Below are 25,283 nucleotides of genomic sequence, written 5' to 3' on the forward strand. Positions count from 1 at the left end.
CACAGTTGTCTTCACTTCCCCTCGAAATCAGGTCATTTTTTAAACCAGTACAGACCTTCTTCCTTGATTGTGGCTTTTTGGGAATCTAGGAAGGTGTTCTTAAATTATTGCCAATCCTCATTCACATTTTTTGATTAAATTCTTCCTGCCAGCTGATTTGGCTCATAATTGTTTTCAGCTTTGTGAAGCTGGACCTATTTAAGCACCACATATATACATTTGTAAATGTGATAAAGACAATCACTTCTACCAAACCTATCGTTAATTTTTAGTTCTGTGATGAGTTCCTCTTCATCTGTTAAGACAAGGTCTAATATAAAATCCCCATGTTGGCGGCCATAATTGAGTTAGGAAATTGTCATCTATAATGTTTAGAAATTAAAAGGATGTTTTAGTACTGGCAGCATGAGACCTCCAGCATATGTCACTCCAATTTAAGTCCCCTCTTATTACACAACTATTTTCCCCTACACAGTATAGATAGGTGTGTAAGGTGGCAATCATCCTGTTCCCTAGTGTGATTTGATGGTCTGTAGCAGACACCAATACCTCATCTTATACATTATCTGTTAGGACATGGATCCAGATGCATTGAAGATCATTTTTTCCAATTTATCAGTGACTTGGAAACAGGTAATGCCATTTTTGACAGAGTGCCACTCTACTTCCCCTTCGCCCATTTGATCCTTCCTAAAGAGTTTATAATCACTGACTTTAACATTCCAATAGTGGCAATCATCCCAACAGGTTTCAGGTTTTTAAGACTTGATGCATTTTATAATGCCAAAATATTAGGTATTTGAATGACATATTTATAGGTCAGAATTGCTTCTACCACCACTCTTTATCGGTTATATTGCCTATGATTATCTGACAGTTATATCAGAGCAGAGATAACATGCTGCTCCACAAGAAAAACTTTCCCATTCTGGGAGCTAATAATCTGGGGAAACTGTCCATTGTATATCACCACTCACCAATCTCTGAATATATGCAAGAAACAATCAGGTCTGTGTGGTGTGAATTCTCCCATTGTCCCTGTAAGATTTTGCTCCCTCAAACTGGAGTGCCAGTGGAATACATATCACCACTACAATGCCAATTCCTAAAGAGCTTTTAAATGGGAGTTTCATTTACTAAAATCATTGTTGACATCAAATTTATACTGAAAAATGCATTGCACCAGAATCTGGGCCAAAATTTTCTAGTGGGTTTCATCAACGTTAATTCAAAACGTAGATGCAGCAGATGTAGATGTTTAAAATTTATGACACTAATTTAGGTTTATGCATCCATGTTTGACAATGTTGACCTTAGGTTAACATAAGAATAAAAAAACCTGATACAGCACGAGGACCTCACAAAATGCATTTCTACTTACGCGGCACTGTTACACCATAATGCTGGGTATCGCTGATCAACAATTTTCGTTTAAGTTCATTCAACCCTACACCCACAGGACCTGGAAGATAAATTACACAGTTTTCAAAGACAAAATTCTCTCTTGCGTTCAGGTGTTATTATGGTCAATGTGAGACTACCCAACGGAAGAACAGGTTTTGGCTTTTTAGTAATCTAAGCCTTTTGGAGTTGCCCATGGATACAGCCTCTTCTAGGATGTATTGTTTAGACAAATTTCAGAAGATTTAATTGCCATATATCACTATCTTTAACCTTTCCCTTCTTGGGAAATCAGAGTAGCAACCGTGTTAGTCTGTATTCGCAAAAAGAAAAGGAGTACTTGTGGGACCTTAGAAACTAACAAATTTATTTGAGCACAAGCTTTTGTGAGCTACAGCTCACTTCATCGGATGCATTCAGTGGAAATGCATCCAATGAACAGAGCTGTAGCTCATGAAAACTTATGCTCAAATAAATTTGTTAGTCTCTAAGGTGCCACAAGTACTCCTTTTCTTCTTGGGAAATGTTAATGAAAAAGTAGAGTCAAGCCAACTTTGATGTTGGGAATCTCTGGCTTTTGGCATGGAGATAGTGATCCCATTGATCTCCTACAAAATGAAGGAGAGATGCCATAGTGGTTCTTTTAGGTCTGTCAGCAACTTTCAATAATATTATATGCAAAATTTTGTTGATCTGCCTCTGGATCCTATCTGAGATCGTGGTTTCAACTGGTTTTGTTTTTTTCTCTCTCTGAGGTCTTAAAGGGTGGTTTTGGGTAATCCCTCATTAGCTCCAAGAGATCGATCATGGAGGGTTCCATTCTGTCACTCATCCTATCCAATTTGTACAAGACACCTTTGGGGGAGATCTGGATTGTAGTATCATTAGGAAATGGATGATCTACAACTCTGTTTTCATCAGATCCAGATGGTGGAGTGGCAGTGCTTTCTCAGTGCGTGATCAAGATTCAGACTTGGAGGAGAGAGAATTAACTGAAATTTAACCCACAGAAAACGAAGGTGATATTTGTGGGTTTGGGGAAGGATCTTGACATTACAGCAGAAGTTGTGTATGTGCCCTAAGCTTTTATAATTTGGAACATTTTATAAAGTAAAAAAAATTAAGTACCAACCTCATACATATTTTAATGGAACTTGGAGTCCTTTCTGGGCTTCCATCCATAGTCTGCTAATAAGATTAAGTACCTGGAGTTGAGAATGAAGCTCTAGAATCTTCCAGTAATAATTACAAAGAATGACTGATTACCCACCTCTCATGTGTAGCAAGACACAAAGATGAAGACCATACGCTTTCTACCACTCCAAAACCATGGTCTCTCTGTAAAAACTTAGTGTTATGGCATTTATAACTTTTTATATGTTTACATATGTTAAACACACAACTACACTTCAAGTCCCATCTCTGACCTGCCTGCAAATTATCCATCAGTTTATATATAAATGTTTATTTAATGTGATGTACAGCAGCATCTACTGGTGCATGTCTGTCAAAAAGTGTAATGTGTCATGGTGCTAATAGCATTAGGTATTTTCTAAATTTTGTCTATAATTATTAGTATTATGCTTATTTAATATAGCAAGTAAGGTTTTATAGGAAAGGTAATTAAAATTCTGTATGCATCTCAGATTGATTAGTGTAGCAGTCTGAAAGGATCAGTAAGAACTGAAGTAGAAAAATCTGTTTTATACTTTTTTTTTTTTTAAGCAAGACATCTTCCCTATACACAAATGTTATTTCCTCAGCCTACATACTGTCAAATCAATGGTATGCTTTTAGTTCTATTTATATACAAGAACTCAGGTTTCACTTACTGTGTGACAGATGCTCTGGAAACATAGAGCAATCTGTTTCCAGACCAAAAAACCAACTACTAGCTGTCTTTCATCCCCACCCACCATTTTCTGTGTCGCTTTAAAATACAGCTATGAAAGCTGTAGATTCTTCTGTTTCAGTGGCTACTTTTCAGAATTTCCAGAGTTTTTTTTTCTTTGTACAATTGCTATCATTTGTAATTGTAACAGAGACACACACACAGAGAACGGATGCCTAATTAGCACAGGCAATTATGAGTACATTGTCTATTCTTATTTTTATTATACTATATTTCCTGAGTGAAATGCACAATTCTACTCTGAATGTTCTTTTCATTTTAACATAACCAAGAAAGAGGCATGCTTCTAAAAATTATGTACTTGGGAATAAATAATTTAAACCCAACAGGAAGGGAGTGAAGCATCACAATTTAAAAAAAAAACAACAGGTTCTTGAGTGGAATGCTAGTAATGTTTATTCCAGGAAATTTTTGCGTTGGTGCAATCAATCAAATGAACTTTTCTAAAACTGAATGATCATCCATTGTATTTACTGACAACAATTTTTAGAAAAAAATGAGAATATTCATGTCATTCAAATGTCAAGTATGTTCTTAGTGCCCTCGGAGTGTCTAGCCTCTCTGACTGCTTGCATTGCCATGACCACACACTATTTGTAGCACACTAGCTTGATTCAGAACTAGCACAGGTATATCTCTTCAATTTGGAAATTAAACCCCTAGCTCAAAATGTAGACATACCCATTGACATAGGTATTTGCAGGATTGAGCCACAAATTATTAGAACTTATAACAGGGTTCAAAAAAGAACTAGATCAATTCATCGAGGATAAGTCCATAAATGGATATTAGCCAGGATGAGCAGGGCTGGTGTCCCTAGCTTCTGTTTGCAAGAAGCTGGGAATGGGAGACAGGGGATGGATCACTTGATGATTACCTGTCTGTTCATTCCCTCTGGGCCACCTTGGCCATTGTTGACAAGACAGGATCCTGGGCTAGATGAATCTTTCGTCTGACCCAGTATGGCCATTCTTATGTTCTAAGACTCACACCAGGCACACGTGTTTGAAGAAAACTAGAAATAATGTTTTAACCAACTCTGGGCAAAACTTTGGACTAAGCCTACCCAGGTTCAAAACGCAGCAAGGTCAACTCAGCCCTTCATTCTTCCCAAGCAGAGATGATGAGCTACATGCAGCATATTTGTTTGGGAGGTAAGGAGGAAAGGTATCTTTCAGTAAAAACTGGGATGCTGTCTGCACTGCTAAATTCCCATGACAATCTTCAGAAACAGAGATTTGCTTCAAAAGCTAAACTTTCACTTTACCATCTTCGTTGTACAGTTGGTTGCTACATTGCTATGGCTGTGTATGTTTGTCAAGTGTAACATTTTTAGATCTCATGAAATAAGAGATATTAAGGTAGAATCTCACTAATTTGTGCTTCAATAACTACAACTAGCAACGAGAGGACATTTCTAGATTTGCCGTTCAATGAAGTATGAATCAGAGGTCAAATTAGTGCTGCAGGGGCAACACCAGGGACAATGCAAATGTCACATTCTATGTAAATCAGACAGTACCACCACATTACCCTGGCCTCCCTGAGGCAGGGTGACTTAAATGGAGGCTGCTGCTCCTGGATCCTTCTCTTCCCCTCCAGCTGGTTGAAGTGAAACAGTTGGGCTGAGAGAGGCGGGGGGGGGGGGGGGGGGGGAGGGGAAGCTAATGGTGTTCCTACAGAAGCTTTACTGGACTTCTACAGGAATGAACATGAACCAAAGACCCAAATGTGGGTGGTGGGCATTAAAAGAGATTGCTACACTTTTCTGATCTTCAAGGTAAGTGGGGAAAGCTAGGAGCCACTCTCCCTCATGGGGATAGACCCCGCAGCAGCCATCTTTATCTCTCCAGGTGGCTCCACAGAGGTCAGGCATGAGAAGTACAAACATGGTGTCTGCTTTCTGAAGATCTGCTGAAGAGCAGATCAATACTGCTGAAGAGCAGATCAATACAGAAGCCTTTCCATCCCATGCTCCTTTGCTTGCATCTCGGGTTCCTCTTTATTCTGATGGTGGCCCCAGCATACTATCAGGGAAACAGTGACAACTTAGCCCCAAGCCATCCCAGCACCACCACTAGCAGGAGCCAAGAAAAAGCAGCATCCACTTAAGAAGCCCTGTCGCAGGTTTAGCTGGGGACAGGCTGGACCTGACCTGGCACTTCCACACTGGCATGTAGAGACCATGACATCTTTATTGGTCTTGCCCAAACACTTACTGAAGCAGAAGCCTCATTTAACTGGACTGAAGTGTTTTCCCACTAATGTAAGTAAATTTCCACTGTAAAAAATATTACAGATTAAAATAGTTTCCAGCATCTCAATTGTAGGGCTGACTGATGCTTATCCTACTGTTAATAAGATATATTCAGAATTCTTATTAAAGAGGGAAGGGAAGGGAAGGGAAGGAATCAATAAGGTGTAGGTGGCCTGTTTAGAGTAGCTTATGAGCAGTGGGCTGAGAATTGCTGGTGATAGATGGATGGTTTGGTGGTGGTCCATAGCGGACTGGCTGATCATATGGTTATTCTCATTTCCAGTTGATACATCACATTTATGTCAAATAAAAGTACAGTAAGTGTTTTCCTGTATTACTATTCCATATATCAATTGCTATAGTTGCCATTGGGACATTACATGATTGCAAAAAGAAGGAGAGGGGGTCTTGAAAATTGATGTGGATCATCTTCCATTGACGTTTTAGTAAGATGTGGTCCTTGCTATAACAAAGTTTAATTCTCCGAAGTATTCAGTACAGTCTCCAATTCAGGAAAGTATGTTTTAAATACTTCCCTGATTAGGGAAGTTTTCCTGAATTGTGGTCCTGCACATAACTTTTAAAAAAAGATTGAAAAAGTAATTTAGTCTCCTTCCATCCTTCTAGAAACACACAAGAAAAGGGCCAATGTTTTTAACTGCAAAGATGTGTAGAACTTCACTCATGGGTAAACACTTGTAGGAAGCAGATATGAAGTCAATGGAGAAAGAGCTCAACACACTGACTAACAAGTATAATTGAACTCATTTTAAAATACTTATGTTTTAGGAGAACACATAATAGGAATAAAACCTATCATGCCTACAATTTGAATTTTGTAAACTAGAATAATGTTAGATCAAGTCAGCTGAAATCTCCAATTGGCAAGTTTTTTCTTTTTCTAAACAGCTTCCAACTGTAAATTATGCTTCCAGTCATAGTGCAACATACTGGACATTTTCTGCCCTGACCAATTACTGCTTTAATTTAATTATTTGTCCTTGTGTTCCCTGGAATAATATCAAAATTATATTTCACATGTTACACAGAATGCTGCTACTGGCATTCACAAAGTCTTTAAAATGTGTTTGCTTCTATTGTAGCTGTATTTCTTAACAGTGCTATTTTTCCACATTTCACCCAAGACATTTTTATGGTATTGGCCAGACTTAAACTGCTCCTAATATCCAGATAACAACATCAGAATTACTGAAGTCTACAATAAATTTCTGAACTGCTTTTGTTACTGAGAAAGCACACTTTCATTTGATTTATGACAGCAAAAATCAAATGAAATCTCTAGGTCTTCCTCAAATCAAACATATGCAATTCGTTATAAAAAGCCTACTTATCACACTTTTGCACTGCACTCTCTGTTGGTGTAAGTGTAAAGTCAACTTGATGTTATTACTTGTTGTATATAGCCAACTATCTTACAGTGACTACACTAGTAGATGGCTGAATTTTAGTGCTGGAGGGTGACAAAACTGTTAATTAAAAACTAAATTTAATGCTCCCTTGGACATGATTTTTATAAAAACACAGCCACTCAACAGTTCATAACAGTCCCTGACAGAGGGTCATATTTCGTCTGCTCTGCTGCTTTAATAGTAGAGAAAACTCTACTAATGAAGCATCAACCTATATGCTACCGCAAAAGAAACAAAAAATAGTGAGACATATGCTCTGGTTACCTTTGAAAATACTAAGTTAACATATCATTGTATTTTAAATTGGATTTATGCAATGCAGTTTCTAAAAAGAGACTGGTTTCAGAGTAGCAGCTGTGTTAGTCTGTATTCGCAAAAAGAAAAGGAATACTTGTGGGACCTTGGAGACTAACAAATTTATTTGAGCATAAGCTTTCATGAGCTACAGCTCACTTCATCGGATGCATTCGGTGGAAAATACAGTGGGGAGATTTATATACACACACAGAGAACATGAAACAATGGGTTTTATCATACACACTGCAAGGAGAGTGATCACTAAGGTGAACCGTCACCAGCATGGGGGGAGGGGGGGAAAGGAGGAAAACCTTTCATAGTGACAAGCAAGGTGGGCCATTTCCAGCAGTTAACAAAAAGAGACTGAAGCAATGCATTTTAATTACATACCCTTAAGAAACTTTTAAAAGAACACTAGACACACAGGCTAGTGCCAGATTATGAGGTAGGTGTAAACCAGATCCAAGGCCTTGGTACCTGTTTGCAGCTCCTTCCTAGTAAAATGTCTGCATCTGGACAATCCTGATACTTATATCAGACACCAGAGTTGGCTGTTGAGGCACCCATCAGCCCACAGAAGAAAAGAGCAGGCCCTGCACTGCTCCACCCCTCATCCACCCTCCCCTCAATTTACTTATTTATTATAATACAGGGTATAGTTTTGTTCCTTTGTATTTTTATGTGCTTTCTTTATCTTGATTACAGACACATTAGTTGTGTGTGGGTTTTGTGGACTTTTCTTAAGACGACCAGGGTGGGTTTAATCAGGTTCCATTTTTGTTTTTTGCCTTTTCACAGGATTGGTAATTTCAGTGATAGCCTGGCCACAGGAACAGATTAGCCTCCCAGGACAGTATTAAAATCACTGGACGGTGGTGGTGAGTTTCCATCCTTAAATCCCAGGAAGAGATGCCTAATTCCTGGGAAAAGACATCAACTTGTCTTCCCAATAGATGGGAGTTGGGCCTGCAGGAGTGCCTGAGGACTCTGTGCAAGGCTTGAGGATTTCATTATACCATGAACAAAGGGCCTATCTTGTCCGGGAATTAGGCAGGCCAATTAAGAAGGTAAAATTAAGATGCTCAGTACATGAGTGTCAGTATAGAGCATCCAGAGGAGTTAGCAGAGAAATGGGTCCAGAAGCTTCCTCCCACCCATGCATTCTGATGAAGTTGTAAACCAGGGGCAGCCTAAAAATGGCTACTGCTCCTTGGAGGAGTCATACTGCAGCAGCAAACACCAGCACCCTACAAAGTCTTTGAAGTCCTTAAGCTCAGCTCAGCTCACTTCTCTTCAAGAACACTTACCTAGAGCTAAGTGTTTTAGCACAGCCATATATTTTTCCAGCTCTATGCCTTAACCATTAATATCTGTCTGCACTGCCAGCTGATTAAAAATGTACCCTCAGACTTCCATGTAAGGTAAGGAATTTAACTGGAACTGCCACTGAACAAAATGGCTAAATGGCAAAAATACAATTAAGTTTTTACTTTTACATCACGTTTGGAGAAGGACTTTTCCAGAACCATAGCAAAAAAAATGTTAAATAATTCTGCTGAATGTTTGTAGTGCTGCATTGTTATATTTTTTGCCAATATCCAAAACTCAATGTACTTTGTTTGCCATAATCAGAGGGTTATCTAAATCCAAAAAATACTTTATCGAAATCAGGATAGCTATAATATATAGGTCTGTTACTTGTGGCACCTTAGAGACTAACTAATTTATTAGAGCATAAGCTTTCGTGAGCTACAGCTCACTTCTTCGGATGCTCACGAAAGCTTATGCTCTAATAAATTTGTTAGTCTCTAAGGTGCCACAAGTACTCCTTTTCTTTTTGCGAATACAGACTAACACGGCTGCTACTCTGAAAGGTCTGTTACTGCAACCATTACTCAAGTGGGTAGTTCCATATATTCAGCGAGTGTATGATTCTATAAAGAAATATAAAAACCACCAGCTGACATCAATGGAACTAATCCCATGCGTGAGATTTTCAGGACTGGGTTTTTTGCTGACTATTGCCCAATCCTTTATATTGTAGACGCAAGGTTTCTGCAAAGTTCTGTCCTCTATGCAAATCAAACCTTGATGAGAGTTGAGGCTTAAAACCCTCAGAACCTTGAGGTTTTTACAAAATAGAAAAATAATCTAACAGCACATTTTTACATTTTCAGATGTACATGTTGTAACAATTTGAGGTTTGAAGATCTCAAAACATTTCTGAATGATTGGTGAATGCAATAAATTTTAAATATGGACAGGTCCTGATTGCACTGGTTGCCTGGGTAAAGATAATCTTAAGTGTACATTCTCTTCAGGGTTGATTCTGAAGAAGGCCCCTGGTGAACACTAGCAGGTTCACTAGTGCTTGTATGTCGGGCTCTGTCCATAATTATATTGATCCTGGATTATACTCAAGACGACTGCCATTCCTTTGATTCCACTGTCATTACAGTTAGGGCCTTCAAGAAGTGGGCCTTTTTGGCAAAATGCAAAATCAAGTCAGTGCTCTGCCTCTTTTCATTCTCCTTGCTGTTTTTGAATCATTGGACTTTTCTTTCCAGAAATAATTTTTAAAAGACTGCTGCTCTACATAAAGTTTGACATTTGTGAGATTCAGACCCTTTTTGGAGTGGAAAGTGACATGGGAGACTTGTCTACTCACTACCATGATTTTTTTTTTTAAATTTGCTAGAAAACAGTGTTGAGCAAAAGCACATCTTGGGAGCATTCCACGCACTAGCAAAAAAGCTGTGCAACTCTTCGGTACTGAACTGAACACGGAGGCCAGCTCTCTGGTCAAGAAATCCAACTCACTAGTTCAATTGGTCCATGAGATATAGAAGTTAACCCTTCAACAGCTGCAGTAACTGATCAGATCATATGAATTTCACAAGTCAAGTCACTGTCCTAGCCTGTGAATTGTGTGCACTTGGCAGTAACAATTTCAGGTGCCAGAAGGCCAAATCTTTTTACTTGTTTATCAGAAGTGAAATACAATTATCTGGGAGCAATTTTTGGAACAAGTGAATAAGTAACCTCTCTTTCTGGTGATCAGAATGGATCCAATATGGAAAAGAGAACTTCTGAAGCAAATGGGTCCTATTCCGGTATGACAGCTTACCAATAGGCAGTCTAGCAAATCCCCAAGGATCAGGCAACTAGTGCAGGTATTTATGTTAACGCACTTAACAATAAGCCCCTGTTTTACGACATCCGAGACATTGACAATGAAATTGTTTCTTCTCATTTCCAGGAGGTCAAGTTTATAGCCTTGGGAGATACAGAGGATCCAGCATTCCGGTGGAGTGGTGACATCTAATTGCACATGGGTGCCCAGAAATGTTTCTGGACACCATGGTTCATTTGTCTGAGATAGATTTGGACATATTTCTGACCAATAGTCCAGTGAAAGCCTTGTTCAGCATACTGGGGATGAATGGCCAAGATATTTAACTGATGTTTTCTATAGCAGGAGAACTCTGTAGTAAAAAGGCATGTTGTGGTCATAGCTTATCCTAAGCTTAGACAGGGCGCAAGTGGGACATGAGATATGAGTGGTAAGATAGTGAGAGAGCCCCTTACATTGAGCACAGAGGCATTCCTTGTTGGAGTCCAGTTCTTCACACAAAGAACTAGATGCTCAGGAAATTTCTTTGCAAGCTAAATTCTGTTGGTAAAGTTGCAGGCACATAAGGAGTCTTCATTGCACCAAAATAAGATTTAGTTTCAGGACTTTAGCACAATTTTAAAGAACAAAAAGATCAAGGTTAAATTACAGCTTATCTGTATATTTTGATTAGTGGGTTGACAGTATTTCTCATACTATATGATGCACAAATAGCTTTTCACTTGCAGTTTTCCAAAACTCAAACCACCAAAAAAAGATGAGAAATTATGAGCAAACGCAGCAACATAATATTCTAGATTATTAAAATTTGCAGTTTGAGAGATAGAAAAGTTAAATTTTAAACTTCTGTAAGATTATTGCACTAATATTTACTCTAGATTCCTGATTTAGAAATTAAAGAAATAACTTACCAACCAAAACTACAAGCCTGTATTTCTCATTAGGCTGTCGTCGATATGGTGCAACTTCTTCATACGTTGGGACATCTGCTGTATCATACTGATCACTCTTCTTGCATTCATACATGGATTTATTTGTCTTTCTATCTTTTCTGCTAAGACGAAAGCTTCTCCTAAAACCAGCTGCAACAACAATAAGATTTTTTTTTAAACTAAGCAATTTAATATCTGAAAAGTCCAGAAAAGATTCATTTCCAGGCAGGGAAAAGTGAGGAGGGGGAAATGATTTATTAAGAAACTCCAAACTGGCTATTTCCATGAGCAATCACATTAGCTGCACACACACAAAATAGATATGAAATTTCAAATGCATTTTTGAGAAACCAGGTCCTTAGGGTTCAGAAAAGATTCCCAGACAAAAATGTAAATTACCTCCAAATTGTTAAAGTCCTAAACTACAATACAGCAGTCATTTCAACTTAAAATACGATATTCCCAATAAATGAAATGATTAATTTTACTATTTTTGATTTAGGAGGAAAAGCAATTTTTTGAAGTCAATCGAAACAAGCTCTATAATAATTACAACAAACTGATAACACAATTAACTTCTTGAATGTGGCAAAAATTAACAGATATAAGGAAAACATACATTCAGTCCTGAGTCATATACTATCTCTGACGCATCCCAGTTGAATTGCCATGGGATGTAGACACTTAAAATAATATATATTGTGGCAGCATGGCACAGGGGCATAAGAGTTAATAAAATCATTGCCTTTAAACAATGTTATGACCTTGGCTCAATGCTGCTCTATCATAACTGAAAGTTTAAAAATAGCGTATGCAAACGTAACCCATGCCTGCTTGGGGTGGCAGTCTGACCCCTCTCAAAGCACTGAGCCCATTTAGAGATTGATGAGTCTGCCACAGCTTTAGTTAACAGCTATGTGGCTTTTAGCGCATGCAGTAGAGGCTCACACGCTAAGCTTCAAAGGTTACAGGTTTGATCCCACCTGCTGATGACTGGGATCTGTCAGCATTGCAAGTGGGTGCTCATCCAGGATATCAACAGGGAAGTCTCTGAAACTCAGAATGCGCTTCCTTAGCTAGAGGAAGCCTGCTTGGTGTCATGCTCTGTCCCCTCTAGTGGCACCTAGTTCAGCTAGAGATTGATGAGTCTGCTACAGCCTTAGCTAATAGGCATGTGGCTTTTGGCTCACGCCCTAAGCTTCAGAGGTCCCAGGTTCGATCCTGCCTGCCAATGACTGGGGTCTATCGGCGTTACACGATCTCTCCCAAATGCATTGAAAATAGGGCTTTCAACGATTAAAAAAGTAATTGTGATTAATCGCAATTTTTAATTGTACTGTTAAACAAGAATAGAATTCCATTTATTTAAATATTTTTGATATTTTCTACATTTTCAAATATATTAATTTCAATTACAACACAGAATACAAAGTGTACAGTGCTTATTTTATATTATTTTTATTACAAATATTTGCACTGTAAAAAGATAAACAAAAGAAAGATTTTTCAATTAACCTTATACAAGTATTGTAGTACAATCTCTTTATTGTGAAAGTACATTACAGGGTGGGTAATTACATGCACGACCCCATAAATGTAAACAAACTTGTTTGTCTTAGCGATTGGCTGAACAAGAAGTAAGACTGAGTGGACTTGTAGGCTCTAAAGTTTTACATTATTTTATTTTTGAGTGCAGTTATGTAACAAAAATAATTCTACATTTGTGCATTGCACTTTCACAGTAAAGAGATTGCACTACACTACTTGTATGAGGTGAATTCAAAAATATGATTTCTTATCTTTATTACAGTACAAACATTTGTAATAAAAATAATATAAAGTGAGCACTATAAACTTTGTATTCTGTGTTGTAAATGAAATCAATATATTTAAAAATATAGAAAAATATCCAAAAATATTTATAATAAATGTAATTTGGTATTCTGTTATTGTTTAACAGAACAATTAAAACAGCAATTAATTTTTTTGAGTTAATCGCTGAGATAACTGCAATTAACTGACAGCCCTAATTGAAAATAAAAACAAACACACCATTAGAAAAATCTCACAACATGATCAAACATGGGTACTGTAGCTCCATTTCACACATACTGTATAGTGAAATTTGCTAAGTTAAGAGGACATTTCCTATTAAACATATTTTCATTTATAATTCTATCATATTTTTGTAATCCTAACTGACCTAAAATTTTATGTACAGTGTTGTGCCTATAGTGCTTAACTGCAGCTGATGGAAGTTTTGTGTGGTTTTTAAAAGATTTTTAAATTGGTACAACTCCATGAGCATCAATAGTAGAATAAAAAGGAGTACTTGTGGCACCTTAGAGACTAACAAATTTATTAGAGCATAAGCTTTTGTGAGCTACAGCTCACTTCATCGGATGCATTTCGATGAAGTGAGCTGTAGCTCACGAAAGCTTATGCTCTAATAAATTTGTTAGTCTCTAAGGTGCCACAAGTACTCCTTTTCTTTTTGCGAATACAGACTAACACGGCTGCTACTCTGAAAATAGTAGAATAATATGACAGTATCATAGCTGCAGCCTGGCTCCACTAAACCTGGGTATGAAAGGTAATTATTCCACCTTTTATCATTACTTTACAAATTTCTCATTAAGATGAACTCTTTTAAATAGGTTTTTACAGTTGTACCCTATCCTCTGTGGTTTTAGGAAATGGATGGCCACAGTGACATGCTAATTTCATTATTTGGCTGTACTAGAGAAATTACCAATATATACACAAAATATGCCACTTTTAGGTCATGTACATTGGCCAAACTGGACAGTCTCCATGTAAAAGAATAAATGGACACAAATCAGACGTCAAGAATTATAACATTCAAAAACCAGCCAGAGAACACTTCAATCTCTTTGAACTCCCTGAAAAAGCACAAGAACAAATCCGCACATACACACCCCTAGAACCCCGACCTGGGGTATTCTATGTGCTACCCAAGATCCATAAACCTGGAAATCCTGGACGCCCCATCATCTCAGGCATTGGCACCCTGACAGCAGGATTGTCTGGCTATGTAGACTCTCTCCTCAGGCCCTTCGTTACCAGCACTCCCAGCTATCTTCGAGACACCACTGACTTCCTGAGGAAACTACAGTACATTGGTGATCTTCCTAAAAACACCATCCTAGCCACTATGGATGTAGAAGCCCTCTACACCAACATTCCACACAAAGATGGACTACAAGCCGTCAGGAACAGTATCCCCGATACTGTCACGGCTAACCTGGTGGCTGAACTTTGTGACTTTGTGACTTTGTCCTGACACATAACTATTTCACATTTGGTGACAATGTATACCTTCAAATCAGCGGCACTGCGATGGGTACCCGCATGGCCCCACAGTATGCCAACGTTTTTATGGCTGACTTAGAACAACGCTTCCTCAGCTCTCGTCCCCTAATGCCCCTACTCTACTTGCGCTACATTGATGACATCTTCATCATCTGGACCCATGGAAAAGAAGCTCTTGAGGAATTCCACCATGATTTCAACAATTTCCATCCCACCATCAACCTCAGCCTGGACCAGTCCACACAAGAGATCCACTTCCTGGACACTACGGTGCTAATAAGCGATGGTCACATAAACACCACCCTATATCGGAAACCTACTGACTGCTATTCCTACCTACATGCCTCTAGCTTTCATCCAGATCATACCATTCGATCCATTGTCTATAGCCAAGCGCTACGATATAACCGCATTTGCTCCAACCCCTCAGACAGAGACAAACACCTACAAGATCTCTATCATGCATTCCTACAACTACAATACCCACCTGCTGAAGTGAAGAAACAGATTGACAGAGCCAGAAGAGTACCCAGAAGTCACCTACTACAGGACAGGCCCAACAAAGAAAATAACAGAACGCCACTAGCCATCACCTTCAGCCCCCAACTAAAACCTCTCCAACGCATCATCAAGGATCTACAACCTATCCTGAAGGACGACCCATCACTCTCACAGATCTTGGGAGACAGGCCAGTCCTTGCTTACAGACAGCCCCCCAATCTGAAGCAAATACTCACCAGCAACCACACACCACACAACAGAACCACTAACCCAGGAACCTATCCTTGCAACAAAGCCCGTTGCCAACTCTTTCCACATATCTATTCAGGGGATACCATCATAGGGCCTAATCACATCAGCCACACTATCAGAGGCTCGTTCACCTGCGCATCTACCAATGTGATATATGCCATCATGTGCCAGCAATGCCCCCTGCCATGTACATTGGCCAAACTGGACAGTCTCTACCTAAAAGAATGAATGGACACAAATCAGACGTCAAGAATTATAACATTCAAAAACCAGTTGGAGAACACTTCAATCTCTCTGGTCACTCGATCACAGACCTAAGAGTGGCTATCCTTCAACAAAAAAAGCTTCAAAAACAGACTCCAACGAGAGACTGCTGAATTGGAATTAATTTGCAAACTGGATACAATTAACTTAGGCTTGAATAGAGACTGGGAATGGATGAGTCATTACACAAAGTAAAACTATTTCCCCATGGTATTTCTCCCTCCCACCCCACCCCCCACTGTTCCTCTGATATTCTTGTTAACTGCTGGAATTAGCCTACCTGCTTGTCACCATGAAAGGTTTTCCTCCTTTCCCCCCCCGCTGTTGGTGATGGCTTATCTTAAGTGATCACTCTCCTTACAGTGTGTATGATAAACCCATTGTTTCATGTTCTCTGTGTGTGTGTATATAAATCTCTCCTCTGTTTTTTCCACCAAATGCATCCGATGAAGTGAGCTGTAGCTCACGAAAGCTTATGCTCTAATAAATTTGTTAGTCTCTAAGGTGCCACAAGTACTCCTTTTCTTTTTGCAAATACAGACTAACACGGCTGCTACTCTGAAACCTGACAATCTCTTTGGTCACTCAATTACAGACCTAAAATTGGCAATTCTTCAACAAAAAAACTTCAAAAACAGACTACAAAGAGAGACTGCTGAATTGGAATTAATTTGCAAACTGGTAACAATTAACTTAGGCTTGAATAAAGACTGGGAGTGGATGTGTCATTACACATTGTAAAACTATTTCCCCTTGTTTATTTCCCCTCCTACTGTTATTGTAAACTGCTGGAAATGGCCCACCTTGATCATCACTACAAAAGGTTCCCCCCTTCCCCACACTCTCCTGATCACTCTTGTTACAGTCTGTATGGTAACACCCATTGTTTCATGTTCTCTGTGTATATAAAATCTCCCCACTATATTTTCCACTGTATGCATCTGATGAAGTGAGCTGTAGCTCACGAAAGCTTATGCTCTAATAAATTTGTTAGTCTCTAAGGTGCCACAAGTACTCCTTTTCTTTTTTGAAAAGTTATTTTAGTTTAAAAAGATTTCTATTGTAAAAGCACTGCTATTGTATTGGTAATGTAATACAACTTGGTATACAGTAATGTCTCTGGTGACTGGTTCAGTTCTAAAGTGAAGTCAATCATGGCACACTGATATTTTGTTGATTTAATGTCACAGACCTAGTAAACTGCATTCAGACTCTAAAAATAATGTTAAAGACACAGAAAAGTAACAAGGTTAACTATTTTCCTGAGCTGTAATCTAAAAAACCCCAAACCTAAGCCTACCAAAGCTACTTTTAAAATACCTGAAAATTCTCCTGTACTATCTTTTCACACAAACAGAAATGAATTCTTCCCACTATACTAAAAGTTTGCTAGCATATACATTTTGCCACAAAACATAGTTCCTAGATCTATAGAGGATGGATGGCTTTGTGGTTAAAGGTGATCCACAAAACATTTGAAAAATTTAAGATTATGGTGGTTGTTTTTTTAAACTTCCTTTTTTGTTCTAATAATGAAAGCCTGAAAACATGCAAAATTAAATAAACTCTCACCTCTCCCCATCCCTCATTTGTTCTTTACCTTCAAAATATTGGGACTATGTTACCTCTGGTTTTCTCTGGTTTTGCTGGAGGATCTGCTAGATGTCTCACAGCATATCTATTATGAGTTCTCATGCCCCAACTGAAAGATCGGGATGTTGAAACTTTAACAAAGATATCCTTTAGCCAAAACATTAATTAGAAATTGAATATGTTATAAAAGTTTTGCACAATCTGATTAAAATCCTGCTCCCTTTATTTGTTCAGGCATCACACTAAACTATTGGGATATCAAATCTCCTATCATCTCAGTCCTCCAGGACAGAAAAAAAATTTGAATTTCTAATATAAACATCAAGCAGTAAAAACATGTTTAAAAATCCTTTAATAGCTTCTTTATGCCAGTTTCCCCCATTTTACATCATCCTTTAAGACACTGCAGTGGGACACAGGAAATTTGAGTTCCATTCCCAACTCAGCTACAGATTTTTTTGCATGACCTTGGGCAAATCATTTACTATTTCTCCACCTGTGAAATAAGAATATTAATACTTCCCTACTTCTTAAGGATGCTGAAAAGGGAAATTCATGATGATAGTACACTACAGAAATGCCTAGATAGGAATTTTAAATTATTTCTACAAGAATCAGAGATAAACTTATATAAATTGTTACAAAGACAGACTTATCTGTAATATGCTAGTAATGGCCATGTATAACTGTAGAACTTTAAATACTAAACAAAGATGGATTGCCTTGTCACTTCTAGTTCATCTATATGAATTTTATTTCTTATATTTGCAAAGGGTCACCCCCTAGTAGTACTGCATATAAACATAGTAAAGGTTACCTTATGCATCTTTTGAAAACAACAAAAGCAGAATGGATAAAAAAAATTGTTTTAAAAAAATTAAAAATTGATTTTATTTAAATTGAATTCTTTTGTTTAAAATTTTTTTAAATAAATTTATTTGAATTTAAAATTATGACAACCTATATTAAGGCCTAAACTTACTTAAATCTATTAAAATCATTTAAATAAAAAACAACATTCAAGCAGAACACAGAATCAGAAATACAGAACTGGAAAGAACCTCGATAGGTCATCTAGTCCAGTCCCCTGCACTGAGGCAGGACTAAGTATTATCTAGAGACCATCCTTCACAGGTGTTTGTCTAATCTGTTCTTAAAAACCTCCACTTACAGAGATGCCACAATCTTCCTAGGTGACTTTTTCCAATGTTTAACTACCCTGACAGTTCGGAAGCTTTTCCTAATGTCTAACCTAAATCTCCCTTGCTGCAGTTTAAGATGGTTACTTCTTGTTCTGTCCTCATTTATGAACCTCGTTATAACAACATTTTACATACTTAAACATTGTTATCATGGTCCCCTTCAGTTTTCCTTTCTCCAAAATAAATAAACCTAGTTTTTTCAATATTTCCTCATAGGTTTATGTTTTCTTGATATTTAATCACTTTTGTTCCTCTTCTCTGGCTTTCCTTTATTTGTCCACATCTTTCCTGAACTGTGGTGCCCAGAACTGGAAACAATACTTCTGTCGAAGCCTTATCAGTGCTGAATAGAGTGGAAGGAATACTTCTTATGCCTTGCTTAAAACATTGCTGTTAATACACTCCAGAATTAGGTTTGCTTTTTTTTTGCAGCAGTATTATATTGTTGAGTCATATTTAGTTTGTGATCCACTATAATCTCCAGATCTTTTTCTGCAGTGCTCCTTACTTGACAGTCATTTCCCATTTTATATTTGTGTGATTTCCTTTTCCTTCCTAAGTGTAGTATTTTGCATTTGTCCTTACTGAATTTAATCCTATTTATTTCAGACCATTTCTCCAGTTTGTCAAGATCATTTTGAATTCTAATCCTGTCCACGAAAGAGCTTGCAACCCCTCCCAGGTTGGTATCATCTACAAACTTTAAGTGTACTCTCTATGCCATTATCCAAATCATTTCTGAAGATATTGAACAGAACCAGACCCAGGGCATATCCCTGCAGAATTCCACTAGATATGACTTTCCAGCTTGACTGTGAACAATTGATAACTAGTCTGAGTATGGTTTTCCAACCAGTTGTGTACCCACCTTATAGTAGGTTTGTCTAGGCTAGCTTGCTTATGAGAAGGTAATATGAGACACTATCAAAAGCCTTACTGAAGTTGGGATATATCACATCTACTGCTTCTCCCCATCCACAAGGCTTGTTATCCTGTCAAAGAAGGATATTAGGTTGGTTTGACATAATTTGTTCTTTACAAATCCATGCTGACCATTATTTATCACCTTATTTTTTTTCTGCAGGTGCAGAGAGATTGTTTTCTTCATTTTAATTTATTTAGCAAGTTCAATTCAATGACTAGTTAATTCAAAATTGAGAAACTTATTGGGAATTGAAAAATCTATGAATTTTTTAATCTATGAATAAAGATGAGGTGTGATATGATTAGATCTACTAGGACTAAAATTTTGAAGGACATGGAGTACATAAACAATCAGTTCAATTCACTATCTACAGATCATACTTCCTTTCTTTAATTAACCCATCAGTTTCAAATGCGAAACATCTTTTGTTAAACTTACTTTTTTCATCTGTATCCAGCACATTTAAGGTAGTTTTATTTAACTAATAAAAAAGCAATTTTAATTTTTGTGCCTTTTAATTGAATTCCAATTTTCATCCAAATGCAGGTTGACACAAATCAGGAGTACACAATTAATCATCTAGTAAACAAAAGCATCATTCACCATTTTTGTAACATAATAAAAAATGTAAAAATTAATATTATGAATAAATGTACATTAAGCTACGAGATTGCGTGTATTGATAGAGTTATCCAGGTTAACGAAAAAGTATCAAATTTAGAGTAAAGGCTAGTTAGTTGAAAATCAACATTTTAATGGTTACCATCTAATGAGAATCAACCTTTCATTGGAAAGTAACTAAAAAAATACAAACACATAACAAGATTAAAATAGATTATTTAAATCAAGGTTTGCTACTTGCTGGTTTAAATCATGATTAAAACAGATTATTAAAATCACTCTGATTTAAATCAATCCACCCTGAAGGCAAACGTACAGGAGAGAAAAAGGAGGGATGCTCTCAGTAAATCTATATAAATTATTTATATTGTGTTGCTAGTGAATTTCTGGAAACATGGTATTTTCTCCCCCATGTCTCCCATTACACTTCCCACATATGCATATTTACTTTTTAATAACTTTCAGAAGCAGTTTTATGGGGTATCATTAGCAAATTACAACTAGTCAACTATGATTGCATTTAGTAGGCAATATGTTCATCTAGATACCTTAGGATAGGTGACTGAGATACAAAGAATACAGTAAAAATGTCTTCTTCAAAAAGGGACAGCTGGCAAACTTACAAGTTGATTGAGATTTAAGAACCTTAAAGTAAATTAAAAAAAACCACCTCAGTGTTTTTATTTTTAGAACCATTTAACTAGTTATGAAAAAATATATAGGGCAGAAGATATGTATGCAGTACAAAAAGATGACTTTCTGACTCTGAATAAGATGACAACCGCAAGTCTTTTCAAATCTCTTTTCAAGAACACTTTGAAGCCAGTTCTGTTTTGCTTTGCCTAGGAAGATTTGCCAGCCAAAAGTCAAGAGCTGAAATATCATGTAGGAAAAAAGTCTTCATCAGCAAAAGCATTAGCTGCTCTTGAAATTTTGTCTAATAAGAGAACAATATTGTATATTACATACTTAAGAAGACAGTAGCTTTATCACAATAAACCATCAAAATGAGTAACTATGTATTACTGTGTATGTTTACAAATATTTACACTTCTCTCTGACAATCAGGACTAAGAGACATATTGGGCCACTAATAGATTACCTCTTATTATAACAGCATTACATCTCCAAATCACAAGTAGTATTATGACAGATCAACAGAAGATCCCACATTTAAAATATTTTCAAATACAAAAGTTTAAACAATTGATTATTGAAATTGTATGCATTAGAACTTACAAATGATCATAAAACAATGCAAAGAATAACAGAAAATTAAAGAAACATTATTGATATACACTGTAAAAATATTTCTTTAAACTTAACAAATTTAAATATAAACTTCTATCAAAAGGAAAGAAAAAAAGATATATATTATATAGAGTCTACAGACATCAGCAGAAGTTAAAAACTTATCTGCCAACTATGGAGACTGAAGAATAAAGTGAAAAAAATCCAATCATCACAGGAACATAAAATTCTCAACATTAGGCATAACAACTTTGTACATGCTCACTGATTTCAAGTACGTGACAATAAGCCTACTGAACAAGCTAATCTATAAACCACTTCTGGAACGTAACAGATTTCATGAAATGAAGAACAGCTGCCATGAGAAAAATATGAAGAACAAATGTATATGGTCCACAAATGCATCTAAACCTCATAACAGTTCTCAAACCAAAGACAAAATCAGAAACTAAGACTAATAAAAATGATTAAGATCCTACACCAATACAAAAGAACAAGCAGCTTGCACTTATCAGATGAAGATAACAAAAGTACTTCTTCAAAAATCTAATACTACATATAACTAGTAATATCTCTTTGGAACCCCAACTTCAAAGCAACAGACATACATTACTCAACAGGGATACACAAAAACCCCATACTGAAATTCATACCCAAACCAGACAATGTGTAAACAAATGCTGTCTTCTATTTAAAGCCCTTTAAAAAGAATGCTAATAATAGAACAGAAAAAAATTACTCCCCTTTAAATTTAATATAATTCTAGAAAATAGAGGAAGGAAGATTGGTGACTGAAGTCCATTTAAATGGTCTGTGCATGTAATTCCAAATGGCCAATGTGCAAGTGCAAAGTGCATCCCTTAATATCAGAGAAATTCCAATACTAATAAACGTTATAATTTTTCCAAGCTTAAGTGTTGCAAGTTCACCTACAACAAACTAAGGCCTCATGATTCAATAAAGCTCTTTCATGTGCTTATGTCTATCCCTGTTCAGCAAAGCATTTAAGTATGTGCTTCACTATAAGCATGCACTTAAGCACTTTGCTGAATTTGGATCTAATATTCATTCTGTTCAGCTTATATATGCAGCTTGTGCATACAGTTTATTTGTATACCAGATACATAGAGAAAAAATTTTGGTCCAATGAAGGTTATGCACATTTGGTAAAACATAACTTTTGCACTATTATTTGAAATTTCTTTCCAAGATATTTGGAACACTCCCATATGCAGTAGTTCTATTGTTTCCAATTAATCTGCACAAACACATAGCACATTTCTAACTTTGTTTCTGGACTGATTCCCAGTTATCACATTTAGACAGGGCTAATAAAAATGTCTGGACTTTTCTATCAAAATTGAGAACAGTAAACAGATGATATTAATCTATATTTATTGACTGTTCATAAAGATTACTGTAATGTAGTGTGTTTGGCAAAGACAAAAAAACCTTTACAATTCTCCTTACTTATTATCAGGAAATAATTAACTTCAGAAATATACAATAGTGTAATCTGACTTCAGGATTCTTCAGCAAATTAACATTTAGGTTAACCCTGGTCATTTTGGGAAGGAAAGTTAAAATTAGCAGTAACCTAAGGCCATAGAAAATATATAAGATTCACAGTGTCTTTTTGAGCTTAAAAGTCTTTCTAGCACAAGAATCTTTAAGTAAGCAGACAACAATCCACTGGAGTCCAATTAGCAATTTGTATTATATGCCAGGTTTGTTTTTTCCAATTCCTTTAATAGATGTTTCAAAATCCTTCATACACTAATTAGAATAAAGTGGGAGGACTTTAGAAATGAAACCTGTTATGCACCAAAATAGTACAGACATTTTGTTTTCCACCTGTAAACCTATCTGCAGATATTTACTAGCTACATTAACTGCTAAAAGTTCCTGGGTGAAAAGTCATCTCTGCACCTACAAAATTATTCACTTCTAAGGAATGTTCCCTTTCAATGCAAGCTAGATAGTTTACATAATTTCCCGATTAACAAACTAAGATGTCTGCAAGTGAAGAGTTCTAAAAAGATACAAGAGGCCACACAAAACTTATCTAGTATAAAAGCAGAGTTGGGAAGACCTTAAGATGTGCAAAGAGACACCATATATCCTACCTGTAAAATCACTTTCTGGAGTCTTAACAACAATTATTAGAAATACTATGCTAATGATTAAAGCTAAGATTTTGTCAGGGATATTTTTAATAAAAGTCACCGACAGGTCACGGGCAATAAAAAAAATTCATGGAAGCCTGTGATCTGCCCCTGACTTTTACTAAAAATATCCATGATAAAATGGGAAGGGTTTGGGCAGCTATGGGGTGGCTGGGAGCATCCGCAGGAGCTCCAGGGTCCCCCTCTACCAGGAGTTCGGAGCTGCAAGGGTTCTCCCTGTCCCCCCATACCGTCCCCCATGGTGGCCAGGAGCTGTGGGAATCTTCCTGCCTCTGAGGCGGCAACTGGGGAGCTGTGGAGATCCCCTTGTCTCTGCGGTGGCAGCAGGGAGCTGCGGTGGTCCCTCTGCAACCCATGGCAACTCTGAGCTTGCGGGACCCGCTGTCAGGTGGGGGTACCTCACAGCTCCTGGCCACTGGGACTGAAGTCACAGAGGTCTTTGGAAGTCACAGATTCAGGCAGCGGCACAGTCAGGCAGCAGCACAGACAGCTGCAGCGGGACAGGAGCCAGCAAACACAGGTGTAAATAGGGAAGTTTGTGTGGGAGTTTGTAAAGGGAGTTTGGGGAGGAAGACTAACAGGCAGGCAAAGGAACAGACAGGCTAGTGAAGGGGGTGTGTGGTGTTCTGATAGCATTTTCGTGCTCGTTGTGGGTTTGTTTTGCTGTGAGTGGGTGTTTTGGTTTGGTTTGTGTTTCCCAGACTAACAGGACTTAGGTGAGAAGGGTATGACAGACCCAGAGGCAGCAGTGGTAGTGACCCAAGTAGTGGAATATACAATGAAGATGACTGGATGTAGAAGCTGTGGCATGTACATGGTCCTGGAGGGGGTACCTGAAAAGAATTTCGTCTGCATGAAGTGCTGCCTGATAGAGCTGATGGAAAAGAAGATCCTAGGATTGGAAATGCAGTTGGAGACTCTGGTTGAGTTTAGAAGGGGGTTCAAGCGGACGATGGAGCAAAGACATGAGGAGGCTGAAGGGAAAAGCTCAGACTTGCAGATGGAAGCAGGACCGAAGAACTCTGAGGGGATACTGCTGGGTGAAAAAACTAGACAGTGGAAGCATGTGACTAAGAGAACCAGGCAGAGGAAGTAGTGAAGGAGAAATAGAGCTCAGGAGCAGGTTTGCGGAGTTGGAAAATGAAGAAGGGGCATAGCAGGCGGTCACTGAAGGTGAGAGGGCAAGGAAAACGAGAAGAGCAGATAGTCCTATTGGAAGAGGGCAAGAGTCAATGGAGATAACACCAAATATGAGCCCTAGGAGGATATGGGATGGGTTGCAGAGGATTGCAAGGGACAATAGGAATCGAGAGGCCTTGCTGCCAGATGGAACGGGGATAGACTAGAGAATCGCACCATTGCCAGGAAAAGGCAGGTCTACGTGACTGGGGACTCATTATTGAGAAGAATAGACAGGCCTGTTACAAGAGCTGATCCAGAGAACAGAAGGGTGTGCTGTCTGCCAGGTGCTAAGATACGGGATGTAGACCCGAGACTGAAGAGGATCCTAACGGGAGCGGGAAAGAATCCATTGATTATCCTTCATGTGGGAACAAATGATACTTCTAGATTCTCGCTGGAATGCATCAATGGAGACTATGCCAGGCTGGGGAAGACGCTAAAGGAAATCAAGGCTCAGGTGATCTTCAGTGGGATTCTGCCTGTTTCTAGAGAAGGGCAACAAAGGTGTGACAAGATTATGATGCAGATGGCTCAGGCTGTGGTGCTATAAGGAGGGCTTTGGGATGTATGGCCACTGGAAAGCATTCATGGACAGAGGACTGCTCTCTTGG

General features: G+C 37.8%; 1 protein-coding gene across 7 annotated transcripts in view; it reads right to left on the bottom strand.

Moving 5' to 3' along the window:
• MPP7 (membrane palmitoylated protein 7) overlaps positions 1 to 25,283 on the bottom strand; it is a 340,879-nt gene that overhangs the window by 24,650 nt on the left and 290,946 nt on the right. For all 7 annotated transcript variants that reach the window (XM_043509503.1, XM_043509502.1, XM_043509504.1 and 4 more), the window contains 2 exons: positions 11,342 to 11,512; positions 1,382 to 1,462 (listed from right to left, as the gene is read on the bottom strand). In XM_043509503.1, the coding sequence (XP_043365438.1) occupies positions 1,382 to 1,462; positions 11,342 to 11,512 (252 nt within the window). The remainder of the gene's footprint in view (positions 1 to 1,381; positions 1,463 to 11,341; positions 11,513 to 25,283) is intronic.

This window comes from Dermochelys coriacea, chromosome 2 (assembly GCF_009764565.3).
Source record: "Dermochelys coriacea isolate rDerCor1 chromosome 2, rDerCor1.pri.v4, whole genome shotgun sequence".
Lineage (NCBI taxonomy): Eukaryota > Metazoa > Chordata > Testudines > Dermochelyidae > Dermochelys > Dermochelys coriacea.